This window comes from Ictidomys tridecemlineatus, chromosome 11 (assembly GCF_052094955.1).
Source record: "Ictidomys tridecemlineatus isolate mIctTri1 chromosome 11, mIctTri1.hap1, whole genome shotgun sequence".
NCBI lineage: Eukaryota > Metazoa > Chordata > Mammalia > Rodentia > Sciuridae > Ictidomys > Ictidomys tridecemlineatus.
The window spans coordinates 7,807,173-7,819,184 of NC_135487.1; the positions used below are offsets into that span (position 1 = coordinate 7,807,173).

At 56.1% G+C, this 12,012-nt stretch overlaps 1 protein-coding gene across 1 annotated transcript in view; it reads left to right on the forward strand.

Annotated features, from left to right (window-relative positions):
• Tnfrsf8 (TNF receptor superfamily member 8) overlaps positions 1 to 12,012 on the forward strand; it is a 59,097-nt gene that overhangs the window by 10,745 nt on the left and 36,340 nt on the right. The window contains exon 2 of the mRNA XM_078025304.1: positions 1,250 to 1,337. Coding sequence (XP_077881430.1) covers positions 1,250 to 1,337 — 88 coding nt within the window. The remainder of the gene's footprint in view (positions 1 to 1,249; positions 1,338 to 12,012) is intronic.

The following is a 12,012-nucleotide window of genomic DNA, read 5'->3' on the forward strand; positions in this document are numbered from 1 at the left end:
ATCACTGCACAGACACCAAATTGAGTAGAGTTTTAAAAACCAACAACACCAAGCGCTCGCGGGGTATAGACAGACACCCCCGGGAGCAGTAGTTTAAAGACTCTCAGAGCTGAGCACATGCACACTTCATGACTCAGCCAGCCCACTCCCAGGTACATGCACAACAGCATGCATAGATTTGGGCACCAAAATGTATGTACAAGAATGTCCTCAGAAGCATCATTATCATCAAAATGTGGAAAGGACCCAATGTCCTTCCAAAGTAGAACAGATAAATTGTGCTCATTCCTGCTTTGTGGTCCTACACAACCACGGCAATGGGAGTGATTCTTACAGTATAATGTCAAATTAAGCCGGACACAGTGGCCCATGCTTGTAATCCCAACAATTCAGGAGGCTGAGACGGAAGGATTGCAAGTTCAAGGCCAGCCTGGGCAACTTAGAGATGTACCTCAGTGGTAAAGCACCCCTGGGTTCAATCCCCAGTACCATCAAACAAAACGAAACAAAACAACAAAAAATGTCGAATTAAAGATGCCAGGTACAGGAAAACAGTCTGTATGGTTCCACCTAGATCAAGCTCAAAAGCAGACAAGACTGAACCATCTCTGGTGTAGAGGTGAGGCTGATGGGTTCCTTTCCAGAAGGGCATGAGGAGGGTGCTGGGGTGGGGGGCCAGGTCCTGGCTGCTGCTCTGGGTGCACCTTGTGTTTACCCGTCTCAGGACCGAGGGCTCTGGACTTGGGGCCTGTGCACTTCTCTGGGGCTGTGTCAGACTTCAATTGACGCTTCTTTTGCTGCTGGGGATTGAACCCAGGCCTTGCATGGGCTAGGCAAGCACTTGACCACTGGACTACACCCCCCGCCCTTAATCAATAAGTTTACTAGGAATTTTTATTGCTGGGCCCAACCCAGAGACCGGGTGTGAGGCGGCCATGCTAATTTAGGGGAGGGAGTGGGGTCATGGTCCAAAGAGGGCCAAGAGAATTTGCTGGAGGGTTGTCTGTGAGTGGGAGAGGAGGGGAGAACAGGAGGCCCCCGTGTTCGGCCTGGTCGCGAGTTGCCGTCACCCCCAGAAGCAGCGGGGTTGGTGGGGATGTGCAACAGAAATTCTGTCCAGTTTCTCTTCTGCAACGAGAGCTGAGTCTCAGGCCTGGTTGGCAGCAGGTGGACTCCAGGCATCCCGGGTCTGGAAGGAGCTTGGACATCTGGGACCTGCCTGGCCTCACCAGCTTCTCTCACCCTCCAGGATCGACCCCTCAAGGCCGACTGTGCTGGAGACCCCAACCGCTACTACGACGAGGCTGCCGGAGCGTGCTGCTACCGCTGCCCCCCAGGTGAGTGGCCGTGCTGGGGGGCAGGGAAGGGGCATCTTTGTCTTCAGGGTTGTGACTGCTGAGAGAATGGGGAGCTGACAATCATTGTCATTATTGCTACAGGTTTCTGAGCACTGTCCCTAATGTCACAGAATCCGGCCTCTCTTGCCAGGGTCAGACTGGTGGAATCAGGCTAGGTGTGTTGCTGGTGCAGAGAAGCAAGTCCATCTGTGTGGGGATCTGTTATTAATTCACAGCTGCCCCTCACTGGACATTTGCCCTGTGTACACTAGTCTGAGACCCGTGGGCTGTTTCTTTAGTGGTCACCGTTTTCCCTTATCAGTCCCATTTGCAGATGAGGCCGTTGGGGCTCAGCAAGCTTCAGTAAAGTGCCCAGGTCACAGAGCTGGGGCAGGATGGAGCCATCTGGGGCTGGAGCCTGGGGCTTCATGACCCCAGGGCCTGGACTGTCACCATTTCTCCACTGTCCCTCCTTCCTGGGGTCTGGAAGCCCTCTCTGGTGTCTGCTCCAGTGCAGAGCACACATTTTGTCCCAGGGTGACCTGGACTACAAATTTCTAGGGGAACAGAGCTTGCTTGACCACAGCTGGCTTTCTGGAATGCTCACTCACCCCCAAAACGGTGGCAGATGATCAGGAAATCCTTCTGGGACATTCTTCAAATGATGCTCAGGCCAAGGAGGTGAGCAAATAGAACAGGGTCACGGGGCCTCTTGGTCCCCCTGTGGTTATTATCAAAAGTCCCCAGGCGCAAGCAGTGACCTCAGATGGCTGGGCATGTGATGAAGTTGCAGTGTGGTCTCTGACCTCAAGAACAGAGATTGCCACTGGGCGGGAGAGACCTACACTTTGTCAGAGAGGAAGTCCCTGTACGTGACTTGTCACTCGTACATTAGAACTGCCACTTGCTTTGAGTAGGGCAGGACCCTGGGAGTGGGCAGCTGCTGTCTGGAGGGCTTCCTGGGCACGAGGAGGTGGGGCTCATCTGCCCACTCTTGTCCCCTGCCAGCCCTGCTGCTGGAGGGTGGCCACAGGCTGTGATACACAGGTAGGAGGCAGAGGGGATGTGGCCCTAGCTGGGCAAGAACCTAGTGAGGCCGTTCCCAGACCTGTGGCCTCTTAACTTTCCCGTGAGAGCTGGACCCAGCAGGCACATCAGCCGCCAGAGGACAGAGACAAGTGTTTGGGGGGAAAACTTGATACTTTCTATTTCCAAAGACAACTCCAATTCATTATCATGGGAGGGAAAGTGGGACTTTGTTGAACTTTGTTGCCACATTTAATGGTTTTGTGTTGATTTTGGATGATGTCACGAGGGTCTTCGTGCTGGGTTCAGTGCTGGAGACCTCAGTGCTGAACAGGTCCCCCAGCTTGCCCTGCCCCCCTGTCTGCCTGCCCATCCGTATTGGTCTGCTCCGGCTGCCGTCACAGAAGGCTGCAGACAGGTGGCCTAAGCAAGTCATTCTCCCCTGGAGGCTGGCAGGGCCAGGATCAAGATTCCAGTAGGACTTGGTTTCTTTCTTTCTTTTTAAATATATTTTGTTTTTAGTTGATGGACCTTTTATTTTATTTATTTATATATAGTGCTGAGACTTGCACCCAGAGCCTCACACATGCACTGAGCCACAACCCCAGCCCCAGGCCTCGGTTTCTGATGAGGACCCTCTTCCTGCCTTATGATCAGCTGTCTTCTGAGAGTGGGGAGGCCTCTGTCTTTGTCTCTTCTCTTCCCCCTCTTCCTATGAGGCCACAAGTCCTATGTGATTAGGGCGCCGCCCTTAATGACCTCATTTAACCCCAATTACCTCCTGAACTCCTGTCTCCAAATACGGTTACAGTGAAGGTTAGGGTTTCAATATATGAACTGGGTGCTATGCAATTCAGTCCCACCCATTATCCTCCCACCCATCCCCTGCCCTCTGCCCACCTACCCAGCTGTCCAGCTAGCAAATGTCTTATACTGAGGCCACTTCTCACCCTTCCAGCTCTTTCTCTGGGAACTGCTGGGTGTTTCGGAGCCTCTGGGCCTTAAGACATGCCTGTCCCCTCCTGTCATCTACACCTGCTGCAATCCCAGCATCCCCTTCCTTGGGGGGCCTTCTCGAGAGCCCAGTGCTGGGGGTGGCTCCACACACATCTCCCCAGCTCCTCTTGTTGGGGATTTCACCCTCGCCCCGTCCCTGGGATCGGTGTGACCCACAGTGCTCTGTGAACCCCCAGGGACCCCACCATCCCAGCCACAGGAGAGAGAGAGAGTCCTTCCCACCCCTGTGTCCCCTGGATCCCAGCCTTGACAGGGAGCAGGTGCAGGGGGAGTGACATCCTGGTCCCAGGTGCCCTGCACTTAGAAGCTGTGGCTTAGGAAGTGGCTCCTCCCACCACTTCCCCTCTCCCAGGTGCCGTCCTGGAGGTGGCCGGGCACCCGGTGCCTGGATGTGGGCGGGGCATTTTGCTGGAGTTTTATTGACCCTGCGCTTCTGGGTAAGTCACAGAGGAATCGCAAAACCCCCACAAAAACCCCTCCCTCCATCTTTGGGGGAAATTTCTGACATTTGGTCTGCCCTGCGATCAGGGCTCGGTGCGGGTCAGTCAGGGTGTGCACGTGGGCGGGCTGGTAGAGGAAGGAAGCTGGAACCTCTGAGATGGAGGGCTTGATGCCTCCCCCTCCGCTCACTTAGGCTGCCGTGCCTCTTCACGCCTTCAGACAGCCCCTCGCTGGCCCTCGCTCGCGCACCCCTGGGGACAGGGAGCTCCCTCCTCTCTCCCAGGTGGGACATGCAATATGGCAGCTGTGGTGCTGGCCCTTGGCCCACAAGGCTGCTGGGAAGGCCTGCATGTGGCCATCTACTGAGCCACCCTGAGCTCTTTCCCTGGACACTGCTCTCGGGGGCTCGGGGAGCCTGTGGGGAACCCTGCAGGCCCTTGGTGTTCTGCACAGGGATTCTGGACCCCTCCCCTGTGCTCCAGGACTCGCTGTCTGCCTGGGATTTTTCCAAATGTTCTGCAGAGAGCACGGCTTGCCTGGGGCTGGGCAGGGGAGTCCGTCCCGTCCCAACCCCTCTGCCGTCCGTGCTTGGTCCCGTCCCAGCCCCTCTGCCATCCGTGCTTGGCTGGCTCCTCTTCACTGCGGCCCCCAGCTCCAGACCAGCTCCAGTGTCTGTTGTTGCTCTGGGCTCCGGTGCCTTCCCCGTTCCACTCTCCTGACCCTCATTCCACCTGTCAGGACCTGAGTGTCTTTGTCATCCTGCAGGGTCCCCTGCCCAAGCACGGGGTTGGCACCTAGTAGTTTCTCATTCAATGTTTGAATGAATGGAAGAGTGACTACGGCTGGGTTGCCCTAGCGCGCAGTTCTCTGTGTCGCCTGGGGTCCAAGCTTCCATTGCCCCCAGCACCTTTTGCTGCTGACGTCAGACCTGCAGGGGTCGAGATCCTCATAAGCGTCGCAGAACCCAAGCTCAAGCTCGTCTCATTGAGAACTCGGAGGCAGGACACAAATGGGCAGTTGTTGCCTCCTCTCCCTGCCTGTCCCTGCTGCCTGTCCCTCCCGCCTCCGTCTCCTCCCACCCCTGCCCTAGTCTGTGGCCATGACAACAGAACACCACAGACTGGGGAACTTATAAAAAAACAGAAATGTATTTCTCATGGTCCTGGAGGCTGGAAGGACCAATTTTGAGGTGCTGGCCATGGCAAGGGCCTCCTTCTGTGCCGTCCTATGGTGTAAGGCAAGAGGGTGACCTTAATCCACAGTAGTGACATTAATCCATTCTCAAGGGCAGAGCCCCCTGGTCTAGTCACCTCTTTACTTCCGACCTTTTTTTAAAAAAATAAGGTAAATATGTTCTTCCTTCCTTCCTTCCTTTCTTTATTAGCTTTTTGTGGACACAGTATCTTTATTTTATTTGTATGTGGTGCTGAGGATCGAACCCAGCGCCCCGTGCATGCCAGGCGAGTGCGCTACCACTTGAGCCACATCCCCAGCCCACTTTCCACCTCTTGACCCTTGTCCGGGAGATTGAGCTTCCAACACAAGTGGCTGCACCCTAATCCCTTCTGTTGGTGACGTTCTCTCTCTCTGTACGGCGGCCTGCCCTGGCCTCCCTGCCCTTGGCCAAGCTTGCCTGGCCCACAGCCCCTTCCCAGTCTGTAGGTCTCTTTCTGGCCACCAGGAGGGCAAATTCTTTCAGCCCCCAAGTCCAAAGCACAAGAAGAAAGCACCCAATGGCTCAGATAAATGCGAATGGCCACCTGTGTTGGGGTCACTCAAGGCCAGGACTGCCCTGGACCACTTTTGGGGTGGGGAGAGGGGTGGAGCAGGGAGCGATTCTCCTGGGAGGGCAGCCTGTGGGCCAGGAAGAACTTCCAAATGTGTCTCTGCAGCAGCTGGGGGGATGCCGGGTGAGGCCACCAGGAGCCCTGGGGGACCTGACTGTTTGGAGCAATCAGGGGGGCTAGCATTTTGAGGGTGGCATCTGAGCATCCTGAGGGTGAGCAGGAGCTGGCCAAGTGGGGAGGGGTGTGCGCAGATTGGAGGGCACGGGATATGCCAAGGCCTGGGAGTGAGCAAGGTTGGGCTGCCCCAAAACTGGGCTAGGAGGCGGGGCGGGTCATTTGTCCAAAGCACCAGTGATGAGGCAGCTGGAAGGGGAGGGGTCAGCGGTCTGGACACCCTCAGGAGCAGCTGTCTGTGGGAGTCCCGGGGCCCCAGCAGCTGGGGCTGGGTGGGCAGAGGGCCCTGACACTGAGCCAGAGACGCGAGGCGGTGACGGGAATGTTGGGGAACTTTGAGAACATCTGGGGAGGCAGACAAGTACTGACCAGAGATTAGGCCTGGGGCAGAGCAGGACAGGGACACTTGGGACTAACTCTAAGAATACCTCAACTCCGGAGCCTTTCCTAACCATGTTGCTTCTGATGACAAGAGTGATGCTCGGTAGGAAAGATCTGTCAGAAAAGGAAAAAGAACAAAAAAGAAGAATTGCTCCCTCTGCTACAGCCCTGGGACCTGTTGGTTCTCTGCCCCGTCTGCCTCAGGGCCTTTATATGACCAGTCTCCTCTGCCTGGAACACCCTCCCCCCAGCACTCTGCATGGCTGCCATCTTCCTTCCTTCCAGTCTCCTTGAGGTCTCCGCCCACACTCTGTAGAGTGCTTACTCCATCCCCCTGCCCGTTTCTGTGGTCTTCAGTTTGCCTCCATATCAGAAACCAACTTGCTCACTTCTTTCATCACTGCCTGTCTCTTTCCTCCACCCTGGTGTGTTAGACCCAGGGGAGCAGGAATCTCCTCTTCTTTGACTCCTAAATTGGGACCTGGGCTATAGGTGGTGGTCAGGAAATGTGAGTTGAATGAAAAAATAATTCCTCTGCCAAATTTGCCACTCTGAGCCCTTGAGAGTATGTCCTGCAGCACATGGTCCCTGGCACTCAGCCCAGAACAGCCTCTGGTATTGACAGGCGATTTTAAAGGGACCAGAGAGGGTGTCTGGGTGGGGTCAGATGATCAGGAAAGTTCCATGAGGACACCATATTTCAGTCTGTCCTTCCCAGCAGATGGGGATATGGATAGAGAGGGAGATGGGGATGGGTTGGAGATGGCCGTGGAGATGGGGATGGAGATGGGGGTGGGGATGGAGATGGAGGTGGAGATTGAGGTGGAGATGGGGATGGAGGTGGAGGTGGAGATGGGGGTGGAGATGGAGGTGGAGGGGGGAGGTGGAGATGGGGGTGGAGGTGGAGGTGGAGATGGGGATGGAGATAGAGGTGGAGATGGGGGTGGAGATGGAGGTGGAGGGGGAGGTGGAGATGGGGGTAGAGGTGGAGGTGGAGATGGGGATGGAGGTGGAGGTGGAGATGGGGATGGAGGTGGAGGTGGAGATGGAGGTGGAGGGGGAGGTGGAGATGGAGGTGGAGGGGGAGGTGGAGATGGAGGTGGAGGGGGAGGTGGAGATGGAGATGGAGGTGGAGGTGGAGGGAAGATGGAGATGGAAGTGGAGATGGAGGTGGAGTTGGAGGTGAAGGTAAAGGTGGAGGTGGACATGTGGGTGGAGGTGGAGATGCAGATGGAGGTGGAGGTGGAGATGGAGGTGAGATGGAGATGGAGATGGAGATGGGGGTGGAGATGGAGGTGGCGATGGAGGTGGAGATGGAGATGGAGGTGGAGGTGGAGATGAAGGTGGAGGTGGAGGTGGAGATGGAGGTGGAGGTGGAGATGGAGGTGGGGGTGGAGGTGGAGATGGAGGTGGAGGTGGAGATGGGGGTGGAGGGGGAGGTGGAGGTGGAGGTGGAGATGGAGGTGGAGTGGAGATGGAGATGGAGGTGGAGATGGGGGTGGAGGTGGAGATGGAGGTGGAGGTGGAGATGGGGGTGGAGGTGGAGGTGGAGATGGGGGTGGAGGTGGAGGGGGAGGTGGAGGTTGAGGTGGAGGTGGAGTGGAGATGGAGATAGAAGTGGAGATGGAGGTGGAATTGGAGGTGGAGTTGTGGGTGGAGGTGGAGATGTGGGTGGAGGTGGAGATGGAGATGGAGGTGGAGGTGGAGATGGAGGTGGAGGTGGAGTTGGAAATGGAGATGGAGATGGGGGGTGGAGGTGGAGGAAGAGGTGGAGATGGAGGTGGAGATGGGGTGAAGATGGAGGTGGAGTGGAGATGGAGGTGGGGGTGGAGATGGAGGTGGAGATGGAGGTAGAGTTGGAGATGGAGGTGGAGGTGGAGGTAGAGATGGGATGGAGGTGGAGATGGGATGGAGGTGGAAGTGGAGGTGGAGATGGGGATGGAGGTGGAGATGGGGATGGAGGTGGAGATGGAGATGGAGATGGAGATTGGGGTGGAGATGGAGGTGGAGATGGCGATGGAGATGGAGGTGGAGGTGGAGATGGGGTTGGAGATGGGGGTGGAGATGGAGGTGGAGATGGAGATGGAGGTGGAGATGGAGATGGGGATGGAGGTGGAGATGGAGGTGGAGGTGGAGGTGGAGATGGAAATGAAGATGGGGATGGAGATGGAGGTGGCGATGGAGGTGGAGATGGGGGTGGAGATGGAGGTGGAGGTAGAGATGGAGGTGGAGGTGGAGATGGAGATGGGGATGGAGGTGGAGGTGGAGGTGGAGATGGAGGTGGAGATGGAAATGAAGATGGGGGTGGAGATGGAAATGAAGATGGAGGTGGAGATGGGGGTGGAGATGGAGGTGGAGGTAGAGATGGAGGTGGAGGTGGAGGTGGAGATGGGGATGGAGGTGGAGATGGAGATGGAGGTGGAGATGGGGGTGGAGATGGAGGTGGAGGTGGAGATGGAGATGGTGATGGAGATGGGGGTGGGGGTGGAGGTGGGGATGGGGGTGGAGGTGTGGATGGGGATGGGGATGGGGATGGGGATGGAGGTGGAGATGGAGGTGGAGATGGAGGTGGAGATGGAAGTGGAGGTGGAGATGGTGATGGAGATGGGGGTGGGGGTGGAGGTGGGGATGGGGGTGGAGGTGTGGATGGGGATGGGGATGGGGATGGAGGTGGAGATGGAGGTGGGGGTGGAGATGGAGGTGGAGATGGAGATGGAGATGGGGGTGGGGGTGGAGGTGAGGATGGAGATGGAGATTGACATGGAGGTGGAGGTGGAGATGGGGGTGGAGGTGTGGATGGGGATGGGGATTGGGATGGAGATGGAGGTGGAGGTGGGGGTGGAGGTGGGGGTGGAGATGGAGGTGGAGATGGAGATGGGGGTGGGGGTGGGGGTGGAGGTGGGGATGGAGATGGAGATTGACATGGAGGTGGAGGTGGAGATGGGGGTGGAGGTGTGGATAGGGATGGGGATGGAGATGGAGGTGGGGGTGGGGATGGAGATGGAGGTGGGGGTGGGGATGGAGATGGGGATAGAGAATGGGATGGAGATGGGGTGAGGATGGAGATGGAGGCGGAGATGGAGATGGAGGTGGAGATGGAAGTGGAGGTGGAGATGGTGATGGAGATGGGGGTGGGGGTGGAGGTGGGGATGGGGGTGGAGGTGGAGATGGGGATGGGGATGGGGATGGGGATGGAGATGGAGGTGGGGGTGGGGATGGAGATGGGGATGGAGAATGGGATGGAGATGGGATGAGGATGGCGATGGAGGTAGAGATGGGGATGGGGATGAAGAGGGGATGAGGAAGGGGTGGCGGTGTATAGGCTTCCCGGAAGCATTTGTGCTTGTTTGCTGATGTTGCTAGAACAGCGTGCCACCCACAAGTGGTTGAACAACAGCCATGTATTGTCTCAGAGTCCAGGAGGCTGAAGGCTGAAGGCTGCGTAGGAGTTTACTGGGAGCAGAGCAGAGCCTGACCGGCTCCAAGGCCCAGGGGCAGAAGGAAGCGTGGCCTCCCCGGGGGACAGGAGGCCTGAAGTCCTGGAGCAAGGTGCTCACTGGGCCATGCTGCCTCTGAGGGCCCCAGGGGAGGACCTGGCTCCTCTCCGAGTACCTGGTGGCTTCTTGGCTGTGACAGGATCTCCCCGCTCTTCTCACATGTTCTGCCTGTGCACATGTTTGTCTCTGTGTCCAAATTTCCCCTGCTCCTGAGGACATCTGCCCACACAAATGACCTCATTTTAACTTGAAAAACTCAGTAAAGACCCTTTTTCCAAGTAAGGTCCCCTTCTGAGGTGCTGGGGTTTAGGAATCCAGCCCGTCTTTTAGGGGGACACAATTATACCCACAACGATATTCAGGACATGAGGGTATTAGAGAAAAGGTGCCCAGGGTGAAGGCGAGAGCGTGTGGGGGTGAGCAGTGCACCCCAACGCTGGGCCAGGAGTTTGGGGCCATAGAACGAGGCCCAGAATGCCAGGCCAGAAGTCCCTGACAATGGGGTTGGCAGAACATGTGTTAACTGAGGATGACGTGCCAGGTCCTGTGATGGGGACTCGTGGGGGAGTGGAAATGGGAAGACCCACCTGGAGAAGCTGACAGGCTTTCCGGGAATTTAGATGCTGAGAATTAGTTCACAAACTGTAATCCCACGCCTGTAATCCCAGTGGCTCAGGAGGCTGAGGCAGGAGGATCCTGAGTTCAAAGCCAGCCTCAGCAACTTAATGAGGCGTTGTCTCTAAGTAAAATAACAAAAAGGGCTAGAGATGTGTCTCAGTGGTTGAGTGTCCCTGGGCTCAATCCCTGGTATCCAAAAAAAAAAAAAAAAAAAGAACAAGAATTAGTTCACAAATGAATGCAAGAATTAGGTGGAGGAGGTGAGGCTGGGGGGTCTTTGAGGGTTAGGTCAGGGGTCTTGGGGCAGCCATGCTTCAGTGATGACGTGAAGGCTGGGCAGGAGTTATGGCTGGAAGGCCCAGGGGCAGAAGGGAGCATGACCTCCCTGGGGGACAGGGAGATGCAGCTGTGGCTGAGATGAGAGAGGGAGGAGGATGTGGGGCAGAACCTCATCAGCCCTGGCTGGGGCCTGCGCATCTGTTCTGGGAGAAGCCCTTGAAAGTTCCCAGCAAGGAGTGAAGGGGTCACATTGACCTCTCAGAAAGACCCCTGGGCATCTACTGAGGTGTCTGAGCTGGGGACGACAGCCACCAGGCTAGTGGTATTGGGAGAGAGCCTTTGTGTTATTGGGGAGCAGGGGTTCTTACCCTGGGGGTCCGTGGACTCCCAAGGGTCGATTTCAGGGGGCAGGGCACCTGAATGGGCTCACTTATTTAAATCAGCCTCTAACTAAAATTCCTTTCTGAATTCCTTCCATTATGAAATTGGGCAACAAAGCCCAGTGGTAATCGTAGCTTTTTTAGGGCAAAAATCACAGATATTCTTATATTTCAGCTGCTGCTAATATAATAAAGTATTGATTAGGCTCAACACTGCCTGGAACTTGGTAGTTATTACACTTTGTTCAACGAGAGCCACTTGTTCTCTACCTGGTTGAGGGTGATGCTTTGATAACCCTATCAATACAGTTGGGTCCCTCTGAAATCCTGTTTTTGGTTTATGCATTTATGATTCTGGGCAGTGTCCACAGACTTCTTCAGAATGGCAAGAGTCACTAGAAATGAGGGGGAGCTCCTGATGTAGATAATTTTCATTGTTGTAACTAAGAAGCCTAATTCCAGTTAGGCCCAAAGAAGACACAGAGAAATAATGGGCTGGATCACGAGAAGCCACAGGGTGCCCTATATTCAGGGGTTTGAAGGAAGCTTCTGCTGTCCCCTGAGTAGCCACAGGCAGGTCCAGCTCGTGTTCATGCCTGTGCGGCAGTGGCCATGATCTGGTGTCTCTGGGCTTAAATGCCCCCCTCAGTCAGGAGTCCAGTAGTGTGGGAGGGTCTCTTTCCAAATGGCCTTTGGAGAACTCTCAGAGTTGGGGCTCCAGGACAGGCAGGCCTGAGTCATGTGCTCCTGTGGAATCAATCACAGGGGGCGAGGACGAAGGAGTACTCTGGTTGGTCTGTTTGGGTCATGTGCCTTCCTGGGCCGATGCTATTGGCTGGAAGAATGAAGTAAACCCATTGGGCTGCCCATCCAGAAGGCGCTCTTGGAGCCACGCTGGCTGTGGGTGGGGTGCGGTGGTGGGCAGGACAGACATTCCTCCTGGTATCCCTGCTGTCAGGGTCAGGCCTAGACCGTGGGAGGCAGGGGGGTTGGGTGATCATCGACATCTCCGTCACCCTGGGTTGGGATCTCCCATGGCTCCTCCTTCCTGCGGAGAAGCGGACCCCCAATGAAG